The following is a 21,791-nucleotide window of genomic DNA, read 5'->3' on the forward strand; positions in this document are numbered from 1 at the left end:
TAATGACGACAAAGCGATACTGCTTGCCTTTCTAAATTTATATTCAAGTAATTATCGAGAAAGTAAGCTTTTTGCACAAAAAAAAGCAACCAACAAAAATATACTCTAACTTTTGTTTTAAAGAGCGTATGGCGTAGAGTTTGGAATAACAATCTTTTGTTGCAAAATGCATCTCTCTAGTCACAATTAAGTACTCTTAATAAATTTTGCTCATGGTTGGGCACGTCTGATCAGGAGTGAAACACTTCTTCACACGTCTGCATCAATCAAGTGCCAACAAAGGTTCCTGCCACTCTTGCGAAAGAGTGCCCTTATTGTGTTAGCCTGGGCTCAGCAGTGGTACTTTCACATCAGACGGAAGGCTGAGGGCTCAAGCCCCATTCCAGAGATTTGTGCAGGCACTTCAGTGTAATGAGGATTGCTACCTTTCGACTACAATGTTCAACCGAGGCTTTGTATATTCTCAATGATGGACACGAAAGATCCATGACATCCCACCCAAGAAGGAATTATCTCAATGAACATTTATTCATTAACTAATATCACTTTATTATAGTTTCAATACAAGCAAAATAATTTGTTGAAAGCGTGAAAGCTGCTTCAATTGGCAATATATTAAGTATTGATTTCTGGGATTTAAATGATTAACCTATTCCATTGTTCAAAAAAATTGTCTCCCTGGTCCCTTAACTCAGAAGGAAAATTACTATTTTAAATCGCTTACCATTTTTTGTAGGCATATTCCAAGTAGGAAGACACAAAGCGAGTTTCAACTTCTGAAGCGTATTTAGTATCATAAACCCCAGCTGGAAACATCTCGAACACGTCGGCTGTGAAGGTCATGAGCTGGTCTGGCAGGTTTGCATAAAAACACTGGTACAAGAATGCCAGGTCAATCAGCCCATTGTGAAGAATTAAAGGCTTCTTTGACTGAATCATTTCGAGGAATAGAGCTCTCATATTCTGACCACGACATTCATTAGGCTGTGGAAAAATACATCAATGTGGTTGACTCTTAAATACCCTCAAATGGCCTAGCAATGTCAATAAGAAACAAAACCAGACAGACCACCCGGCATCGACCTAGGCACTGGAAATGACAGCGGCAAACTCAGCGCTGTCCTTGCGAACATTTGGGGGCTTGTGCCAAAATTGGGAAAGTTGTTTCAGACTAGTCAAGCAACAGCCTGACAGTCATACTCTCAGAATCATACCTTGCGGATAATGTCCCACACACCACCATCCCTAGGCATGTCCTTTCCCACTGGCAGGACAGTCGCAACAGAGGTGGCACCAGTATTATACAGTTAGGAGGGAGTTGCCCTAGAGTCCTCAGCATCAATTCAGACCCCATGAAGTCTCATGGCATCAGGGCAAACATGGGCAAGGAAACCTCCTGCTGATTACCATATAAACCACCATCACTCTGCCATCACCCCCAGCTGATGAATCAGTACTCCATGTTGGTCACCACTTGGAGGGAGCACTGAGGGTGGCAAGGGAGCACTTCAATGTCGATCACCAAGAGTGGCTTGGTAGCACCACAACAGACTGAGCTACCCAAGTCCTAAAAGACTGGGTCTACAGCAAGGGGTGAGGGAACCAATGAGGGAAAAAACATACTTGACCTCATCCTCACCAACCTGCCTGCTGCAGATACATTTGTCCATGACAGTATCAGTAGGAGTGACTACCGCACAGTTCTTGTGGAGACGAAGTCCTGTATTCACATTGAGGATACCCTCCATAGGTGTTGTGTGGCGTTATCACTGTGCTAAATGGGATAGATTTCAAACAGATCTAGCAACTCGCGGCTAGGGTGTCCATGAGGCACCAAACAGAATTGTACTCAACCACAATCTGTGATCTCATGGCCTGGCATATCACCCACTCTACCATTACCATCAAGCCAGGGGATCACCCTGGTTCAGGCATGCCAGGAACAGCACCTGGCACACGTAAAAACAAGATATCAACCTGGTGAAGCTACAACAAAAGACTACTTGCATGCCAAACAGCATAAGTAGCAAGTGATAAACAGAGCTAAGTGATTTCACAACTAATGGATCAGATTGAAGCTTTGCAGTCCTGCCACACCCAGTCGTGAATGGAGGACGACAATAAAACAACCCACTGGAGGAGGCGGCTCCACAAATATCCCCATCCTCAAAGATGGGGAAGCCCAGCGCATCAGTGCAGAAGGTAAGGCTGAAGGATTTGCAAAAAACCTTCAGCCAAAAGTGCTAAGTAGATTATCCATCTTGGCCTCCGTCAGAGGTCCCCAGCATCACAGATGCCAGGCTTCAGCCAATTTGATTCACGTGATATCAAGAAACGGCTGAAGACACTGGATACTGTAAAGGCTATGGGGCCCTGACGACATTCTGCCAATAGTATTGAGACTTGTGCTCCAGAACTTGCAGTACCCCTAGCCAAGTTGTTCCAGTACAGCTACAACACTGGCATCTACCTGGCAATGTGGAAAATTGCCCAGGTCTGTCCTGTACACAAAAAGCAGGACAAATCCAACCAACCCAGCCAATTACCGCCCCATCTGTCTACTCCCGATCATTAAAGTGATGGAAGGGGTCATCAACAGTGCCATCAAGCGGCAAGGAGGAGTAGGCCATTCAGCCTCTCAAGCCTGCTCTGCCATTCAATAAGGGCATGGCTGATCTGATAGCAACCTCAAATCTGCATCCCACCTACCCCCAATAATCTATCATCCCCAAGAATCTAGCCGCCTCTGCCTTAACAATATTCAAAGACTCTGCTTCCACTGCCTTTTCAGGAAGAGTCTCCAAAGACTCACGACCCTCGGAAATTTTTTTGCCTCATCTCAGTTTTAAACGGCAACCCCTTATTTTTTAAAGAGTCACCCCCTAGTTCTAGATTCTCCCACAAGAGGAAACATCCTCTCCACATCCACCTGTCAAGACCCCTCAGGATCTTTTCTGTTTCAATCAAGTCGCCTCTTACTCTTCTTAACTCCAGCAGATACAAGCGTAGCCTGTCCAATCATTCCTCATAAGACAACCCGCCAATTCCAGGTATTAGTCTGGTAAACCTTCTCTGAACCGCTTCCAATGCATTTACATCCTTTCTTAAATAAGGTGATCAATGCTGAACACAGTACTCCAGATGTGTTCTCACTAGTTCTCTGTATAACTGAAGCATAACCTCCCTACTTCTGTATTCAATTCCCCTTGCAATAAATGATAACATTCTATTAGCTTTCCTAATTACTTGCTGAACCTGCATTCTAGCCTTTTGTGATTCATGCACTAAGACACCCATATCCCTCTGCATCTGAGCTCTACAATCTCTCACCATTTAGCTAATATGATTCCCTTTTATTCTTCCTGCCAAAATGGACAATTTCACATTTTTCCACATTATACTCCATTTGTCAGATCTTTGCTCACTCACGTAACCTATGTCACTTTGTAGCTTCCTTATGACCTCTTCACAACTTAACTTTATCTTTGTGTCATCAGCAAATTTGGCAACCATCCCATCCATCCCTTTATTCAAGTCATTTATATAAATTGTAAACAGTTGAGGTCCCAGCACTGATCCCTGTGGCATACCACTTGTTACATCTTGCCAACCTGGAAAAGACCCATTTATACCTACTCTCTGCTTCCTGTTAGCCAGCCAATCCTATATCCATGCCAATATGTTATCCCCTGTACCATGAGCTTTTATTTTACGCAATAGCCTTTGATGTGGCACTTTATCAAATGCCTCCTGGAAATCTAAGTACAGCACATTCATTGGTTCCCTTTTATCCACAGCATGTATTACCTCCTCAAAGAACTCCAATGAGTTGGTTAAACATTATTTCCCTTTCACAAAACCATGTTGACACTACCTGATTATCCAAGTACCCTGCTATAACTTCTTTAATAATAGCTTCTAACATTTTCCCTATTAAGATGTTAAGCTGACTGGCCGGTAGTTTCCTGCTTTCTGTCTCCCCTTTTTGCATAGTGGAGTTATATTTGCTATCTTCCAACTTAATGGGACTTTCCCTGCCTTCCATTTCCTGACTTATAGCTGCTTCTGGAATGTTACTTGTATCCTCTACAGTGAAGACTGATGCAAAACACTGTTCAATTAATTTGCCATCTCCTTGTTTTCCATCATCAATTCTCCACACTCACTTTCTATAGGACCAACACTCACATTGTTAATTCGTTTCTTTTTAAAATATTCATAGAAATTCTTACTATCTGTTTTTATATTTCTGGCTAGCTTTCTCTCGTATCCTAATTTTCCCTCCTTATTAATCTTTTAGTCATTTGCTATTACTTATATTCTGCCAATCTTATGACCTTTCACCTATCTTTGCACAATTATATATATTTTTTTAAGTTTGATATTATCCTTAACCTTTCTAGTTAACCACAGATGGTGTGTCCTTCCCTTGGACTTTTTCTTACTTGTGTGTGTGTATTCTGAACTATCTCCTTAAATGTTTGCCACTCATCTCTATTGGCCTATCCCTTAACCTCTTTTGCCAATTCACTTTAGCCAGCTCTGTTTTCATGCCCTCATAATTGCCCTTATTTAAGTTTAAAAACATGGTCTCGAAGCCACTCCTCTCTCCCTCAAACTGAGTGTAAAATTCAGTCATTATGGTTGCTGCTACCTCGGGGCCCCTTCACTAGGAGATCATTAATTTATCCCATCTCGTTGCACAATATCAGGTTTAATATAGTCTGCCTTTTGGTTGGCTCCAGAACATACTGTTTTAAGAAAGTATCCCAAAAACATTCTATGAACTCATCTAGGCTATATTTGCCCATCTGACTTTTCCAGGCTACATGTAGATTAAAATCTCCGAAGATTATCGCTGTTCCTTTCTGACAAGCTCCCATTATTTCTTCCTTTCTGCTCTACCCTACCATGTGGTTACTATTAGGGGACTGTACATAACTCCCACAAGTGACTTCTTGCCTTTACCATTTCTCATCTCTACCCAAATCGTTCCAAATCATAGTTTCCTGAACTTGGATCATCCCTCTCTATTGTGCTAATACCATCATTAACTAACAGAGCCACCCCTCCACATTTTCCTCGTTTCCTGTCCTTCCTAATTGTCACATACCCATCAACATTCAGGTCCTAATCCATGTCCTCCCGCAGCCATGTCTCTGTAATAGCTATCAAATTGTACTTATTTATTTGTGTGCTCTCAGTTCATCTATTTTGTTCTGAATGCTTTGTGAATTCAGATACAGAACTTTAGTTTTATTCTTTTATTCTTTTTATAACCTCTAGTCTCATCTGTTGATATGCTGTTAGGTTTGTACTCTCTACCCCTTCCTAACACGGTCCGTTTTTCATTTCCCGTAATAATATCTATCTCTTTTGCCTTGTCTCTACTCTGATTTACCACATCTTCCCAAATTTGATCCCTTCCCCCCCCCCAATACTTAGTTTAAAACCCTCTCTACTTCCGCAATTATGTGGCTCGCAAAAACACTGGCCCCAGCATGGTTCAGGTGTAGATCGTCCAACCGGCACTGATCCCACTTACCCAGTACAAGAACCCACTTCTCCAACACCAGGCTTTGAGCCACGCATTCATCTCCCCAATCTGATTTGTCCTATGCCAATTTGTACAAGGCTTAGATAATAATCCAGAGATTATGACTTTTGAGGTTCTGCTTCTTAATCTGATGACAAGCTTCTCATGCTGACTGTGCAGAACCTCCTTCTTTGTCCTGCCTGTGTCATTAGTAACTACATGGACCACGAAGACTGGGTCCTCCCCTCTCCTACTGCAAGTTCCTCTCCAGCCCCGAGCAGATGTCCCGAACCCTGGCACTGGGCAGGCAACACAGCTGTCTGGACTCACACTCTTTGCTGCAGAAAACAATGTCAATCCTTCTGACCATACGGTCCCCTACTATCATTACATTCTTTGTTACTCCCCGCTTGAATGACTTCCTGTACCACAGTGCAATGGCCAGTTAGCTCATCCACCCTGCAGCCCCCATTCTCATCCAATCAAGCTGAAAAAACCTCGAACCATTTGAACAATTGTAAAAGCCAAGGCTCCTGCACTCCTTACCTGTCTCACTTGCAGTCACACCCTCCTGTCCCTGACAAAATCAGAAGACCCTATCCCAAGGGGTGTGACCACATCCTGGAATAAAATGTCCACGCAACTTTCCCCCTCCCTGATGTGCCGCACTATCTGCAGCTCGGCCCTCAGCTCAATAACTCTGAGCCGATGTTCCTGCAGCCACGAACGCTTACTGCAGATGTTTGCACCGTGGATCATACCGGTATCCAGAAGCTCCCACATCCTGCAATCACAGCACATCACCTGCCCTGCCATCTCCAATATGTGTTAATTAATTGCTAATTAATTTATAATTAATAAAGCCTACACCTCCCAATAGGTTTTGGCACTGCCAGTAAACTTTACAATACTGATAAAAACTTAGTTTATAATAAGTTACTGATTTACCTGCTCCTTCTGCTGAAAAGTAAAAATCAAATACTGGAGGCTGAAAAAGAGTAGAAGAAAAAAAGCACCTCTTCTCACTCCTTCACCGACCTCCCAACTCCGCATACTTTACTTCTTGCAGTAAACCTTAACTAAAGCACCTCTTTCCCCCCAAGCACCAAATTCCCACTTTGAACGAAATTCCCAATTATACTCACTCGGTCTCTGTCTCACTCAGACAAATCGTCCCTCAGTGACCTTCCTGAAGGAGCCTTGGCCAGGGTCACTCAGCTCCTGACCTCATTACAGCCTTGGTTCAAGCATGGATAAAACAGCTGAACTCCAGAGGTGAGGTGAGAGTGACTGCTCTTGACATCAAGGCAGCATTTGACCAAGTGTGGCATCAACAAACCTTAGCAAAATTGAAGTCAATGGGAATCGGGGGGAAATTCTCCACTGGATAGAGTTATACCTAGCACAAAGCAAGATGGTTGTGGTTGTTGGAGGTCAATCACCTCACTTCCAGGACATCGCTGCAGGAGTACCTCAGGGTAGTGTCTTAGGCCCAACCACCTTCAGCTGCTTCATCAATGGCCTTCCTTCCATCATACAAGGTCAGAAGTGGGGACGTTCACTGATGATTGCACAATGTTCAGCACCATTCACAACTCCTCAGATACTGAAGCAGTCCATGTCCAAATGCAGCAAAACCTGAACAATATCCAGGCTTGGGCTGACAAGTGACAAGTAACATTCACGTCACACAAGTACCAGGCAATGATCAACGCCAACAAGAGAGCATCTAAGCATCGCCCCTTAACATTCAATGGCATCATCATCACTGAATCCCCCACTATCAACATCCTGGGGAAGGGGGGGGTGGTGGGGTTACCATTAACCAGAAACTGAACTAGTCATTTAAATATTGTGGCTACTAGGTAGTGGCTAGGGATTCTGCAGCAAGTAACTCACTTGCTGACTTCCCAAAGCCTGTCCACCATCTACAAGGCACAAGTCAGGAGTGTGATGGAATACTCTCCTACTTCTGCTTCTACGTCTTATGGATGAGTGCAGTTCCAACACCACTCAAGAAGCTTGACACCATCCAAGACAAAGCTTGATTGGCATCCCATCCACAAACACTCACTCCTTCGACTACTGACGAACAGGGCAACAGTGTGTACCATCTACACGGTGCATTGCAGGAACTCACCAAGGCTCCTTAGACAGCATCTTCCAAACCCACAGCCATCTAGAAGGACAAGGGCAGCAAACACATGGGAACACCGCCACATGTAAGTTCCCCTCCAAGCCACTCACCATCCTCACTTGGAAACATATCGTTGTTCCTTCATTGTCGCTGGGTTAAAATCCTGGAACTCCCTTCCTAACAACACTGTGGGTGTATCTACACCACATGGACTGTAGTGTTCAAGACAGCAGCTCACTATCACCTTCTCAGGGACAATTAGGGGTGGGCAATAAATGTTGGCCTGGCCAGTGATGCCAATGACCCTTAAATGAATACTTTAAAAAAAGTGATAAAAGTAGAGGCAATTGGATACCATAGATTAATTAAGGCTTCGACTGCTGGCATGAAAAACCTTCTCTGTTGCTAGCTGCCATGTAGGTTGTGTGTGAATTAAGTTTGGGTAGTATCCATCCAGCTCCTGAACCAAGATTCACAAGCATGAACTGTCCTGAACATGCCACTAGATTGGCAACTTAAGGAAATGCAAAAGATTACATTTTTGTAGTAGATAATGTTCTTTTGATGTTGGGGCTGAGGTGTATTGTTGGAGCACAGTAGAGAAAGCATTACTTTGAATGTAACCATGGTATAGCTGCTCTGGCAGTGCTTGATACTGAAAATGTGTGCCTTAAATAAGAAATGTTCTTTGCTATGCACACTGCATCCTGACATGTGACGATAAGACTGCCTTGAGCTGTACTATGCAACTGAACATCATACTTTATGCATCAATAAAATAAATTGCACACAAGTCAACATCCTTCTCACCCCTTGTAAGTACACAGTAGTAATTGAAAGAGCATGAAGCAAGAAATCTAACATAAACAAATATAGCGAAGGGTTAAATGTATTTTCTTTTACCTGTAAAGCATTAAGGAATCAAGTCTATTGTTACCTTGTCGTTCCCTTTGTGGTATGGAATTCCTTTAGAATACTGTTTATTGAAATCAAAGCCATGCTGGACCAAGAACTGAACAGACTGTGGCTCAATTATGTATTCATCCATGCACAGGAGGGTGATGTTGTACACCTGACTCAAATAGGTACCACCTGGCTGAAATAGTTACAGTTGTGATTAACCAATTAGAAACACATATTATAAGTATCCATATCTATGTAAATCATTGGGTCAAAATATTTCATTTCAAAATTCATTGAAAAGACCTAGTTCATATGATCTTAATGGGATAATGCAAAAAGGTGTTGACATTAATCCAACGTACATGTTACACATGCAGGTAACACAATGATATGGGTTTCGATGTTGAACATCACAATAATAGCTGCTTAAAGAGCAGCAGTTGCACACACTGAGAGTTAACATTGACTGCTGCAAGTTCTGGCCATTCAATTGTGTGTGCTGAGCAACCCCAACCTTCTTGAACCCCAACAGCCACATTTGTATAGGGGAGCAAAAAACATTATTAAAATGTAGTGAATTTTTCCCCTTTCTGCAGCTGTCCTGCAATTCTCCCCCTCACTCAGACAGCTACATTTTCTGTGCAGCACAAGCTCTACAGCATGAAGGAACCCCCTTCTCCTGTCCTCCTTTACATTCCCTAAATGGGAAGGTAGATCATGCTCAGAAACACCATCACCCCGACCAAGAATTATTATTTATTTAACCCTGTTGGGGGATACAGCAAAGCTCCATATAATTACACCCCTCAAAAAACGTGGGCCTGGGGAAGAGAAGGTTTAGTGCACCACAATCCCCCTTGCTACTGAGAATGAATAAAGTCAAGGGCAAGTCAAAATGAAGCACAATTCAATACTGCCCCCTCCTTGCTCACACAGTAATCCAGGACAGTCCTCCTTGCTAAGGCAGTTTCCCACTGCCCCTCTCCCTTTGTTTTCACCTTCCAATCCAATTATCCCATGCCCCCTAACTGTACTTGATCTCAATACTTTGCTTGCTTAACTCCAGTGCAATGAAGAAAGGTCATACAGATTCCAAATGTTAACTCTGTTTCTCTCTCCATAGGTGCTGCTAGACCTGCTGAGCTTTTCCAGCGTTTTCTGTTTTTGTTTCAGATTTCCAGCATCTGCAGTATTTTGATGTTATCCCGGTGCAATCTTGGAGATTGACCAGTATAATTCTAAAGTATTCATTTACAGCTTTTATAGGTTTGCAGGGAGTGGAGCCAAACTAGCTCGTCCCACATGGAAAGCTCCCAATCTTAGTCATGCTGTTGAGGTACTACAGAGAAGCAGTCGAACATTGCCGAAGGGAAAAACAAATATAAAAATATACACACGAAATTGTCACTTATTAGTCAATCTAGCAGCCAGCTAAACAGCCAGGCTCCATTCAGCAACCAGATCACTTTCACACCTTCAAAAAAAAAGGTCAAGGAATAGTACAGGAGGATGAAAAGGATAAAGTACAGTTGCCTAGATGGATTACATCATATGGTCAAGTGTGCCTCTGGTGACTTCATCTAAAGGGATTAAGTGATAGCCCTGAGGAACTGAAAGGCTCAGACCAACCAACTTGTCAGCATAAGTTAAATGCAGGCAAATCATTAGAAAATAATGTTTCAGAGGAATTTTCTGAAGAGCACAAGGGATTAAATGGAATTTCTTTTTAAAGGCTCTTACTTTGTCTAATAGCTCTTTGAAACTTGCTATCCCAAGAGATAGAACAGAACGAGTTCTGGCAGCTTGGCAAATTGCTTTGTATCGGTCTTCAATTGACCTGTTAGACATCCAAGAAAGCAAGAATTATTCAGCCATTAGAAACAGTTATGTCATCTATGACAGCAGGAGGAAAAGGAAGGAAAAGGTAATTCTCTCCTTAACTTGTCATTTTGCTCAGTAGAGAAATCAGCCAAAGAAGTTCACTTTAAGAATGCGTGTCTGCTTACTATTACTGACAAAGTTAGCTCTCAGAACAGTTGTCTTTGTCCTCACTGTTAAACTTCTGGGCTCCTCACTAACTAGCTGTCAGAAGTCAAATCTTCACTCTGTTTTAGATCTATTCACAAAGTGAAACATTTCAAATGTATAGCTCCTAACTCTACAACCTTCCAATGAGTGCCCCCCCCACTTGTATACAATTAACACTCGTGCATATTTGCCTCAAGTGTCTAAGACAAAGCAGAAACTGTGAAAAGCAAGAAACTTCACACTGGCATAAATATTTGAAAGTAAGCTTATTCTAGTGAAATTTATGGCTCGGAAGGACTCGCAGCACATCATCTCTGTACTAACTGAAAAAGAGCTATCCAGCCTAATTCCACTTTCCAGCTCTTGATCCATAACCCTGTAGGCTATGGTATTGCAAGAATTTTTCTTTTAATGCGACGAGAGTTTCTGCCTCTATTACTCTTTTAGACTGCAAATACAATACCCCAACCACCCTCTGGGTGAAAAGACTTAACTCCCTCTAATCCTCCATCACTTGCAATCTATGCCCCTTGTTATTGACCTCTCTAAGGGAAATAGCTCCTTCCTGTCCACTCCATCTAGGCCCCTCAAATTTGTAAACTCTTAAATCTCTACTCAGCCTCCTCGGTTTCAAAGAAAACAACCCCAGCCTATCCAATCTTTCCTTATAGCTAAAATTCTCCAATCTTGGCAGATAGATTGAGGAAACTGGGCCTGCATTCTCCAGAGTTTTTGAGAGGTGATCTCATTGAAGTGTATAAAATTCTTACAGGGGTCGACAGGGTAGAAACAGGAAAGATGTTTCCCCTGGCTGGCGGGGGTCTAGAACTAGAGGGCATAGTCTCAGAATAAGAGGTAGGCCATTTAGAACTGAAATGAGCAGGAATTTCTTTGGTCAGAGGGTGGCAGATCTTTGGCATTCTCAGCAGGCTATGGAGATTCAGTCATTGAGTATGTTCTAGGCAGGAGATTGATAAGTTTCTTGATACTGAAGATATCAAGGGCTTTGGGGATAATGTGAGAAAATGGCATTAAAGTAGATCAGCCATGATCAAATTGAATGGTGGAGCATGCTCGAGGGGCCAAATGGCCTACTCCTATGTTCCTATTACATCTAGGCTTAGTGCTTTATCCAATTTTCATGATGCTACAGACATCATGATACAGATATGTCCTTTGTCACCTGTGCTTACCCCATCCAATATTTCACACTCCTCCTCACTTACAATGTCTGCACCACCCCCTCGTGAAAACAACACACAAAGTATTCATTAAGAACCATAACCAAGTCCTCCCCACACACAGGTTACCTTTTTGATCTCTAACAGGCTCTACTCTTTCTTTAATTATCCTCTTGTTAATGTATTTCTGAAGCATCTTTGGGCTTTCCTTGATTTTAGTTCCAAGATTTTTTATATCCTCTGTCTTCCTAATTTTTAAAAATTTCACCCCTGCACTTTCTATAATCCTGTAGGCTTCCTACAGTATGCAGATCTCAGTATCTGACATAAGCGTCCCTTTTTACCTTATTCTACCGTGTCATCTTTGGCATTTGGGAGGGGTGGGGTTTTAGATTTGAGAATCCCACCCTTTTCTTTGCTCTGAATCCTCTCTATTTTCTCAAGTGCCTCCCATTGCTCAGTCATTGGTTTATCTTCAAGTAGCTATTTCCAGTCCACTTTTGTCAAATCGCATCTCATCTTAGCAAAATTGTTCCTTCCGTAATTTAGAAGTTTTACTCTGGAACTTTATCCTTTTTAACCACACTAAATCCATCTGAATAATGATCACTATCACCAAAATGCCCTCCCCCAAAGAGCCCCTTTCACCTGCCCAGGTTCATTTCCTAAAAATACAAATACAGGAATTAGCAGGAGTAGGCCACTCACCCTCTCAAACCTACTCTGCCATTCAATAAGATTATGGCTGATCTGAAATTAACCTCAACATTCTTGCCTACCCCTGACCAGGGGGTGATAAGTCCAGGACTGCCCTTACTCTGGTTGGACCTGCTATGTACTGGCTGAAAAAGTTCTCCTGAATGCATTGAAAATTCTGTACCTGCTATACACTAGCTTTTACACTTATTTTATCCCAGTTAATATTAGGGTAGTTGAAATCCCCTACTGTCATATAATTTCTGCACTTCAGCAATTTGTCTATGTATTTGCTCTGTCTTCCTATGACTTTCTGGGGTCTATAGCATACTCCTGGTAGTGAGATTGTCCCTTGTTTCTCAGTTCAACCCACGTGGCCTCATTTGATGAACCTTCTAGCATATCATTCATCTTCAAAGCTGATTGTTTCGTTAACCAATACTGTGACCTCCCCACTCATTTTAATTTGCAAGCGTTGCTGGCAAGGCCAGCATTTATTGTCATCCCTAATTGCCCTGGAAAAAGTGGTTGCAAGCCACTTTCTTAAATCATTGCAGTCCATTTATTGTAGGTACACCCACCAGGTTGTTCGGGAGGCAGGTCCAGGATTTTGACCCAGCAAAAGGAGCAGTGTGTCATGCCCAGTACACGCATGAAGATATTACAAATTTTTAAGCTATATTTTAAAAATGGACAAAACAGCTTTGAGGATGGCTGGCACCATATCATGGACTTTGGCAACATCAGTTCCAGACAGACCTGAAACTCAAGCAAATACCTAATTAAAATACAGACAATCACAGCCAGCTGTGAAATTCACAAGCCCCTTTGTTAAGTATGGACTGTGAACAAAAAGGACCATCACATATCAGCTGACTTGTCTTTCTACTTCACCATGGGCCATAGAGACATCTTTTCCTGAAAGGCATTCAATAGGGTAATTTAAATGGAATGGGACTTCAATTACAAAAACCCTGGTAAGAGTGAAAGGCTACAACATAGGATGTGTATCAGCCCAAACCATCTCCTTTTTTTGGAAGGACGACTTTGGACTTGTCACAGGTCACATGGTTAAGGCAGCCATGTTTGTTACCAGTTCCTTTTTAAAAACAACAGCAGAAGCTATTCTGATCAGAAACACCATCTGGAAAACCATTGAACCAGCAACAAGACAACCACACGGCCAAGGTTAAACAAGGGGAGGCAGTGGCATAGTAGTAATGTCACTGGACTAGTAATCCAGAGGCCCAGTCTAATGCTCTGGGGACATGGATTCAAATCCCACCTTGGCAGCTGGTGGAATTTAAATTCAATTAATAAATTTGGAGTTAAAAGCTAGTGTAATGGTGACCATGAAGCCATCTGGTTCACTAATGTCCTTTAGGGAAGGAAATTTGCCATCCTTACCTGGTCTGGCCTACATGTGACTCCAGACCCACAGAAATGTGGTGGTTGACTCTTAAATGCCCTAGCAAGCCACTCAGTTGCATCAAATGGCTATGAAGTCCAAATGAAACCAGACAGACCTCCTGACACTGACCTAGGCACCAGAAACGACAATGGCAGACCCAGCCCTACCAACCTTGCAAAGTCCTCCATGCCAAAATTGGGCGAGCTGTACCACAGACTAGTCAAGTAACAGCCTGATATAATCATGCTTAATAGACAATGTCCCTGACACACCATCACGATCCCTGGGTATGTCCTAACCCACTGGCAGGACAGACCCACCAGAAGTATGCAGTCAGGAGGGAGTTGTCCTGGGGGCCTCAACATCAAGTCTGGGCCCCATAAAATTTCATGGCATCGGATCAAATATGGCTAATGAAACCTCCTGCTGGTTACCACGTACTGTTCTCCCTCAGCTGATGAATCAGTACTCCTCCATATTGAACATCACTTGGAGGAAGCACTGACTGTAGGAAGGGTACAAAATGTACATTGGGTGGGGGACTTCAACATGCATCACGAAGAGTGGCTGGTTAGCACCATTACCGACTGAGCAGTTCCAAAGGACATAGCTGTTAGACTGGGTCTTCGGCAGGTGATGAGAGAACTAACAAGAAGGAAAAACCTACCTGACAGCGTCCTCACCAATTTACCTGTCGCAGATGCATCTGCCCATGACAGTACTGGTAGGAGTGACCACTGCACAGTCCTTGTGGAGGTGAAGTCCCATCTTCACATTGAGATTACCCTCAATTGTGTTGTATGACACTACCAGTGAGCTAAATGAGATAGATTTCAAACAGATCTAGCAACTCAAAACTGGGCATCCGTGAGGAGCTGCTTGCCATCAGCAGAATTGTATTCAACCACAATCTCTAACCTCACGGCCCAGCATATTCTCCATTACCATCAAGCCAGGGGGATCAACCATGGTTCAATGAAGAGTGTAGGAGGGCATGCCAGGAGCAGTACCAGGCATACCTAAAAATGAGGTTTCAGCCTGGTGAGGCTACAACACAGGACTACTTGCATGCCAACAGCAGAAGGAGCATGCAACAAACAGAGCTAAGTGATCGCACAACCAACGGATCAGATCTAAGCTCTGCAGTCCTGCCATATCCAGTCGTGAATGGTGGTGGACAATTGAGCAATTAACAGGAGGAAGAGGCTCCAGAAATATCCCCATCCTCATGATGGGGATGCTCAGTACACCAGTGAAAAAGTCAAAGCTGAAGCATTTGCAGCCATCTTCAGCTAGAAATGCCAAGTGGATAATCCATCTCTGCCTCCTCCTGAGGCCCCCAGCACCACAGGTGCCAGTCTTCAGCCAATTTGATTTACTCCACATGATATCAAGAAACGGCTGAAGGCACTGAATACTGCAAAGGCTATGGGCCCTGACAACATTCTGGCAATAGTACTGAAGACTTGTGCTTCAGAACTAGCCATGCCCCTAGCCAAGCTGTTCTAGTACAGCTACAACACTGGCATCTACCCAGCAATGTGGAAAATTGCCCAGGTATGTCCTGTCCACATAAGGCAGGACAAATCCAACCTGGCCAATTACCATCCCATCAGTCTACTCTTGATCACCAGTAAAGTGATGGTAAGTGTCGTTGGCAGTGCTTTCAAGCGGCACTTGCTTAGCAATAACCTGCTCACTGACACTCAATTTGGGTTTTGCCAGGGTCACTCAGCTCCTGCCCTTATTACAGCCTTGGTCCAAATGTAGACAAAGGAGCTGAACTCCAGAGATGAGGGGAAAATGACTGCCCTTGACATCAAGACAGCATTTGACCAAGTGGCATCAAGGAGCCCTAGCAAAACTGAAGGGAATAGGGGAAAACTGTCCACTGGTTGGAGTCATACCTAGCACAAACATAGATGGTTGTGCTGGTTGTAGTGCAATCATTTCAGTCCTGGGACATCGCTGCAGGAGTTCTTCAGGGTAGTGTCCTAGACCTAACCATCTGCAGCTGCCTCTTCAGTGATGTTCCCTCCAACATAAGCTCGGAACTGGGGATGTTTGTTGACAATTGCACAATATTTAGCACCATTCACGACTCCTCAGATACTGAAGCAGTCCACGTCCACATGCAACAAGACCTCAACAACATTCAGGCTGGGCCGATAAGTGGCAAGTAATATTCACGCCGCACAAGTGGCAGGCAATGACCATCTCCAACAAGAGAGAATCTAACCATTGCCCCTTGAAATTCAATGGCATTACCATCACTGAATCCCCCACTATCAACATCCATTGACCAGAAACTGAACTGCACCAGCCATATAAATACTGTGGCTACAATTCTGCAGATAGTAACTCACCTCCTGACTACCCAAAGCCTGTCCACCATCTACAAGGGACAAATCAGAAGTGTGATGGAATACTCTCCACTTGCCTGGATGAGTGCAGTTCCAGCAACACTCAAGAAGCTCAACACCATCCAGGACGAAGCAACCCATTTGATTGGTAGTCGACCCACTACCGTAAACATTCACTTCCTCCACCACTGATGAACAGTGGCAGCAATGTGTACCATCTACAAGATGCACTACAGCAAATCACCAAGGCTCCTTCAACAGCACCATCCAGACCTGTGACCTCTACCACCTAGAAGGAGCAGATGCATGGGAACACCACCACCTGCAAGTTTCCCTCAAGCCATAGACCATCCTGACTTGGGACTATATCGCCTTTCCTTCACTGTCTCTGAGTCAAAATCCTGGAACTCCCTTCCCAACAGCACTGTGGGTGTTCCTACAACACATGGACTGCAGCAGCTCAAGGAGGCAGCACAACTCCAACTTCTCAAGGGCAATTAGGAATGGGCAATAAATGCTGGCCTAGCCAATGATGCCCAGATCCCATGAATGAATAAGAAGAAAACTACACCTTGAAAGTGGGAGAAGGACTCTCCCCCAACCTGTTCCATCAGACTGAAAAGTAGCAAATATAACCCCTCTATTCAAGAAGGGAGGAAGAAAACAGGAAACTATAAGCCAGTTAGCTCAATGTCTGTTGTGGGGAAGATGTTCGAGTCGATCATGAAAGAGGTTATAGCTGGGCACTTGGAGAAACGCATGATAATTAGGAAGAGTCAACATGGTTTTGTGAAAGGGAAATCATGTTTAACCAATTTATTAGAGTTCTTTGATTAACATGTGCTGTGGATAAAGGGGAGCTTGTAGACTTGATGTATTTAGATTTCCAGTAGGCACTTGGTAAGGTGCCACATCAAAGGTTATTGCAGAAAATAAAAGCTCATGGTGTAGGGGGTAACATATTAGCGTGGATGGAGGATTGGCTGGCTGTCAGAAAACAGAGTATGCATAAATGGGCCTTTGTCTGATTGGCAGGATGTAACTAGTGAGGTCCCACAGCGGGTCTGTGCTGGGGCCTCAACACTTTACAATTTACATCAATGACTTAAATGAGGGGAACGAAGGCATGGGTAACTAAATTTGCAGACAACACAAAGATAGGTGGGAAAGTACGTTGTGAAGAGGACATGAGGAGGTTGCAGATGGATATAGATAGGTTGAGTGAGTGAGCAAAGATCTGGCAAATGGAGTTTATTGTGGGAAAATGTGAAGCTGTGCACTTTGGCAGGAAGAACAAAAAAGCAGTGTATTACTTAAATGGAGAATGACTGCAGAATTCAGAGTTGCAAAGGGATAGAGGGAATCACAATCACCTAGGTGTTCTCGTGCATGAGTCTCAAAAAGTTAGTATGCAGGTACAGCACGTAATCAAGAAAGCTAATGGAATGCTATCCTTTATTACCAGAGGAATTGAGCATAAAAATAAGGACGTTATGCTTCAGTTATACAGGGCATCAGTGAGACCGCACCTTGAATACTGTGTGCAGTTTTGGTCTCCTCATTTAAGGAAGGATGTCAATGCATTGGAGGCGGTTTACTAGATTGATACCTGGAATGAGCGGGTTGTTGTATGAGGATAGGTTGGACAGATTGGGCTTGTTTCCATTGGAGTTTAGAAGATTGAGGGGTGACTTGATTCAAGGATATAAGATCCTGAATGGTCTTGACAACGTGGATATGGAAAGGATGTTTCCTCTCCAGAACTAGGGGGCACTGTTTTAAAATTAGGGGTCACCTTTATACAACAGAGATAAGCAGAACTTTTTCTCTGAGGTTGAGAGACTTTGGAACTCTGTCTCAGAAGGCAGTGGAAGCGGGGTCACTGAATATTTTTAAGGCAGAGATAGATAGATTCTTGATAGGCAAGAGAATCAAAGGTTGTTGGGGGTAGATGGGAGTGTAGAACTTGAGACACAAACAGACCAGCCATGATCTTATTGAGGGAGAGGGCGGAAAATTGGAGTTGAGGCCAAAATGAGATCAGTCATGATCGTATTGAATGGCGGAGCAGGCTCGAGGGGCCGAATGGCCTACTTTTGCTCTTATTTCATATGTTCATATCTACAGTTACCATGAGAATTCACTGTTCAAGATTTTCAAAACTCATGAGTACCTGCTTTCAATGTCAAGGCTTTTAGGAAAATACGAGTAAATATACATTTTAGGAAAATTTACTAGTGCTGTAGATATCCTAATGGGCAAGCACTGAGTTGTTGGATGAAGATCTATACTTGTGATTCCTGATTCGCTGAGCTCCTTATCTTCACCATGCCATTATGGGTTCGCAGTAAGCAAAGGACAGTATCTCCCAAGGAGAGGGAGAGAAAGGAAAAATCTGCAAGTTATCTGCAACGGAATAAAAAAGTCACAGAGCAAAAAACTAAGACTGGATCATCTAAACTCCTTTTGAGCCAATGATATTTATTTCTTTAAAATACAGATAGAAGCCAACAACAACTTATAGTTAATTAGCAACTTTAAATGTAAAAAAATAGTCCCAAAGTCCTTCACAGGAGCATTATAAAACAAAATATAACACCACACCACAAAGGAAATATTAGGTTAGATGACCAAAAACTTGATCAAAGAGGGAGGCTTTAAGAAGTGTCTTAAAGGTGGAAAGCGAGTTAGAGAAGCAGAGAGGTACAAGGAGGGAATTCCAGACCTCTGGGCCTAGACACCTGAAGGCCTGGCTACCAATGGTGAAGCAATTAGGACTGTAAATGCTCAAGAGGCCAGAATTAGAGGAGGGCAGATATCTCAGAGGGTTGTGGGGTTGGAGGAGATTTGAGATAGGTAGGGACAAGGCCATGGAACGATATGAAAATAAGGATGACAATTTTAAAATCAAGATGTTGCTTGACCGGGAACCAATGTAGGTCAGCAAGTACAGGAGTGATAGGGAATGGGAATTACTGCCAATTAAAATATGGACAGCTGAGTTTTGGATGGCCTCAAGTTTACAGATGGTAGAATCTGGAGAAAAGCTAGGAGCACACTGAAATAGTTATATCCAGAGGTAACAAAGGCATGGATGAGGTTTTAAGCAGCAGTTGAGCTGAGACAGAGGTGCTGAGCAATGTTACAGAGGTGGAAATTGGTAGTCTTAGAGATGGCATGAATAAGAAATTGGAAGCTCACCTCAGGATCAAATGTGACACCATGATTGAAATCAGCCAGGCTTAATCTCAGACCTTTGCCAGGAAGAGGGATGGAGTCAGTAAGTTAAGGAATGAAGTTTGAGTAGGGACTAAAAACATTGGTTTCAGTCTTACCAATATTTAATTGGAGGAAATTTCTGCTCATCCAGCACTGGAAGTTGGATAAGCAGTCAGATAATTTAGCATCATTGGAGGAGTTGAGAGAGATGGTGGTGAACTACAATGGGTGTTGTCAGCGAGCTTGTGAAAGCTAACACTGTGCCTTTGGATGATGTTGCCAAGAGGCATCATGTAGATGACGAATAGGAGGGGGCCAAAGATTGATCCTTGAGGCATGCTGAGGTAATGGTGTGGGAGTAGGAAGAGAAGCCACTGCAAGTGATTCTTATCTATCTAATCATAGCCAGAGAAAGGAACTGGGTGAGAGGAGCCCCACCCAGCTGGATGACAGCGAAGATGCATTGGAGGATTGTACGGTCAACTGTGTCAAAGGCTGCAGACGAGTTGAGAAGAGAAAATTTACTCTTGTGACAATAACTTAGGATGTCATTTGTGACTTCGGTACTGTGGCAGTGGCAGAAACCTGATTAGAGGGATTCAAACTTGGAGTTCCAGGAAAGACAGGAACGGATTTGGGAGGTGACAACACATTCAAGGACTTTGGAGAGGAAAGGAAGGTTGGAGTTGGGACCATAGTTTGCAAGGACTGGAGGGTTAAGGGCTGCATTTCTGAGAAGAGGGGTAATGACAGCATTATTTGAAAGGTCACGACTGTTATCGTAATACTGTAATAATATCACTCAACTGAATAGAGAGTTGAAATACTCTATTTCAACTGAAATAATCCTTTAACTACAACTCAAGTTTCTACTCACTGTGCCAGCAAAGCTTTTCGTGTCCCAAGTCCACTCAGTTCCTACGAGTAGAGCAATCAAATATAAACGTTCATAATTTTAAAATGACTTTAAAAAAATTAAGGGATAACAAATGCTGCACTCACAGTATCAAGAGCTATGAAATTCGCTGTCCTTACTGCAAGCAGTATAGATGGCCAAATCTCCTTAAAATTGTCAATGTGGACATCGACGACAGGCACTTTCATAAAGGACATCTTCACCAAATTCTTGTCAATGCAAAATAATTTGTATTTCTTAAATCCACTTCATCTCATTCACAGTCTGAAAAAAAAAGTGACGTTTAAATAAGATAATTGGAGAACTTCTTGCACTATTGGCATATCTTTTTACAATGGCACTATATGTCTGCACTAAAATATTTTCTTTCAATAAAATCTTACCTTCCTCTTTAGCTAATTATATTGCTTATTCATCATAAACTTATAAAACATTATTTTCTTGTCATGACAGAATCAATGGAAACCTTAAATTATAATTACAGGTAATTTAAATGCCATTGTAAGCTGTTCCAACTTTGCTCACCAAAGTATTACAGTCTTACTATATTCTTTTAAAATCAACATTAATAGTAGCAGAATTAGCTCTTCTTTAGCTGACATTTGTAAATAATCCTGAGACTTATTCCCTAGGCAGGATATCACAGCTATGCCAGTGGTGAAGAGTAATTTAGGGTGGCGACGAGTGCTTTAGGTGTCTGGCCTCTGCTCGACACCTGCCGGTATAAATTCAAAATACTCATCTCAAAGTGTAAAATAAAAGCTGGTTTACCCAGATTGTTGCACTGGCTTCCTTCGTTTGCAGCTAAAATTTCTCTGTGACCCAGAAAATAATTTTAAGAAATCAGACCTATCTCCCCAAAGGAAGACCTTTATGCAGTTCTGAGAAAAAAGACGCCATACAGAAGGCACATCATAGAAACGTTGCCTGAAGCATGGAGAAGTTCAGGGGAATTGCATAAGAGTCAAAACCCCTCACTTCTCTCTGATTTAGGTTTTCCTGCCTCACTTCCCCCTCCCGGTCTTTCACTCAATCCATCTCTTTCTTCCCAGTGGCTATTTATTTAAAGTCTCACTCCTCCGATTTACAGAGTTAACGCGGTATCGCTGCAATAAGAGAAACACCGGAGGAAGCTGGATTCAGGTACTGTGCACACCGTCGCCATTAACCCACCTTCCCAGAGCCGCGGGTCCTTCTCTGCGGCAAGTCGAGCCAGGATGAGAACTGGAGCAGCCACAACTCCTCCGAGCGGGGGGGTGGGGGAACTTCCTGCAGCTTTAAACTCGGGGATAAAATTAACACCCTTAGTTTAAGGGCGGAAAATTGCCGAGAACACCTGTGCTTTTACCCTGGCAAATGTTTAAGTGACAGTCTTCAGTGATATTTTACAGGCGACCAGGT

The 21,791-nt window shown here is 43.0% G+C and overlaps 1 protein-coding gene across 7 annotated transcripts in view; it reads right to left on the reverse strand.

The window, feature by feature from the left end:
- toe1 (target of EGR1, exonuclease) overlaps positions 1–21,586 on the reverse strand; it is a 31,234-nt gene extending 9,648 nt beyond the window's left edge. Inside the window, exons 1-6 of one of the 7 annotated variants that reach the window (XM_078561009.1) lie at positions 21,564–21,586; positions 20,477–20,654; positions 20,352–20,392; positions 10,317–10,413; positions 8,611–8,769; positions 725–984 (exon numbers count right to left, since the gene is read on the reverse strand). In XM_078561009.1, coding sequence (XP_078417135.1) covers positions 725–984; positions 8,611–8,769; positions 10,317–10,413; positions 20,352–20,392; positions 20,477–20,587 — 668 coding nt within the window. In that variant the 5' untranslated portion in view covers positions 20,588–20,654; positions 21,564–21,586. Of the gene's footprint in view, positions 1–724; positions 985–8,610; positions 8,770–10,316; positions 10,414–18,490; positions 18,662–20,351; positions 20,393–20,476; positions 20,655–21,161 lie in introns of those variants that run through there. The other 6 variants (XM_078561007.1, XM_078561008.1, XM_078561012.1 and 3 more) reach the window with 6 other exon arrangements.
- Between the last annotated feature and the right edge of the window lie 205 nt (positions 21,587–21,791).

This window comes from Cetorhinus maximus, chromosome 17, assembly GCF_964194155.1.
Source record: "Cetorhinus maximus chromosome 17, sCetMax3.hap1.1, whole genome shotgun sequence".
NCBI lineage: Eukaryota > Metazoa > Chordata > Chondrichthyes > Lamniformes > Cetorhinidae > Cetorhinus > Cetorhinus maximus.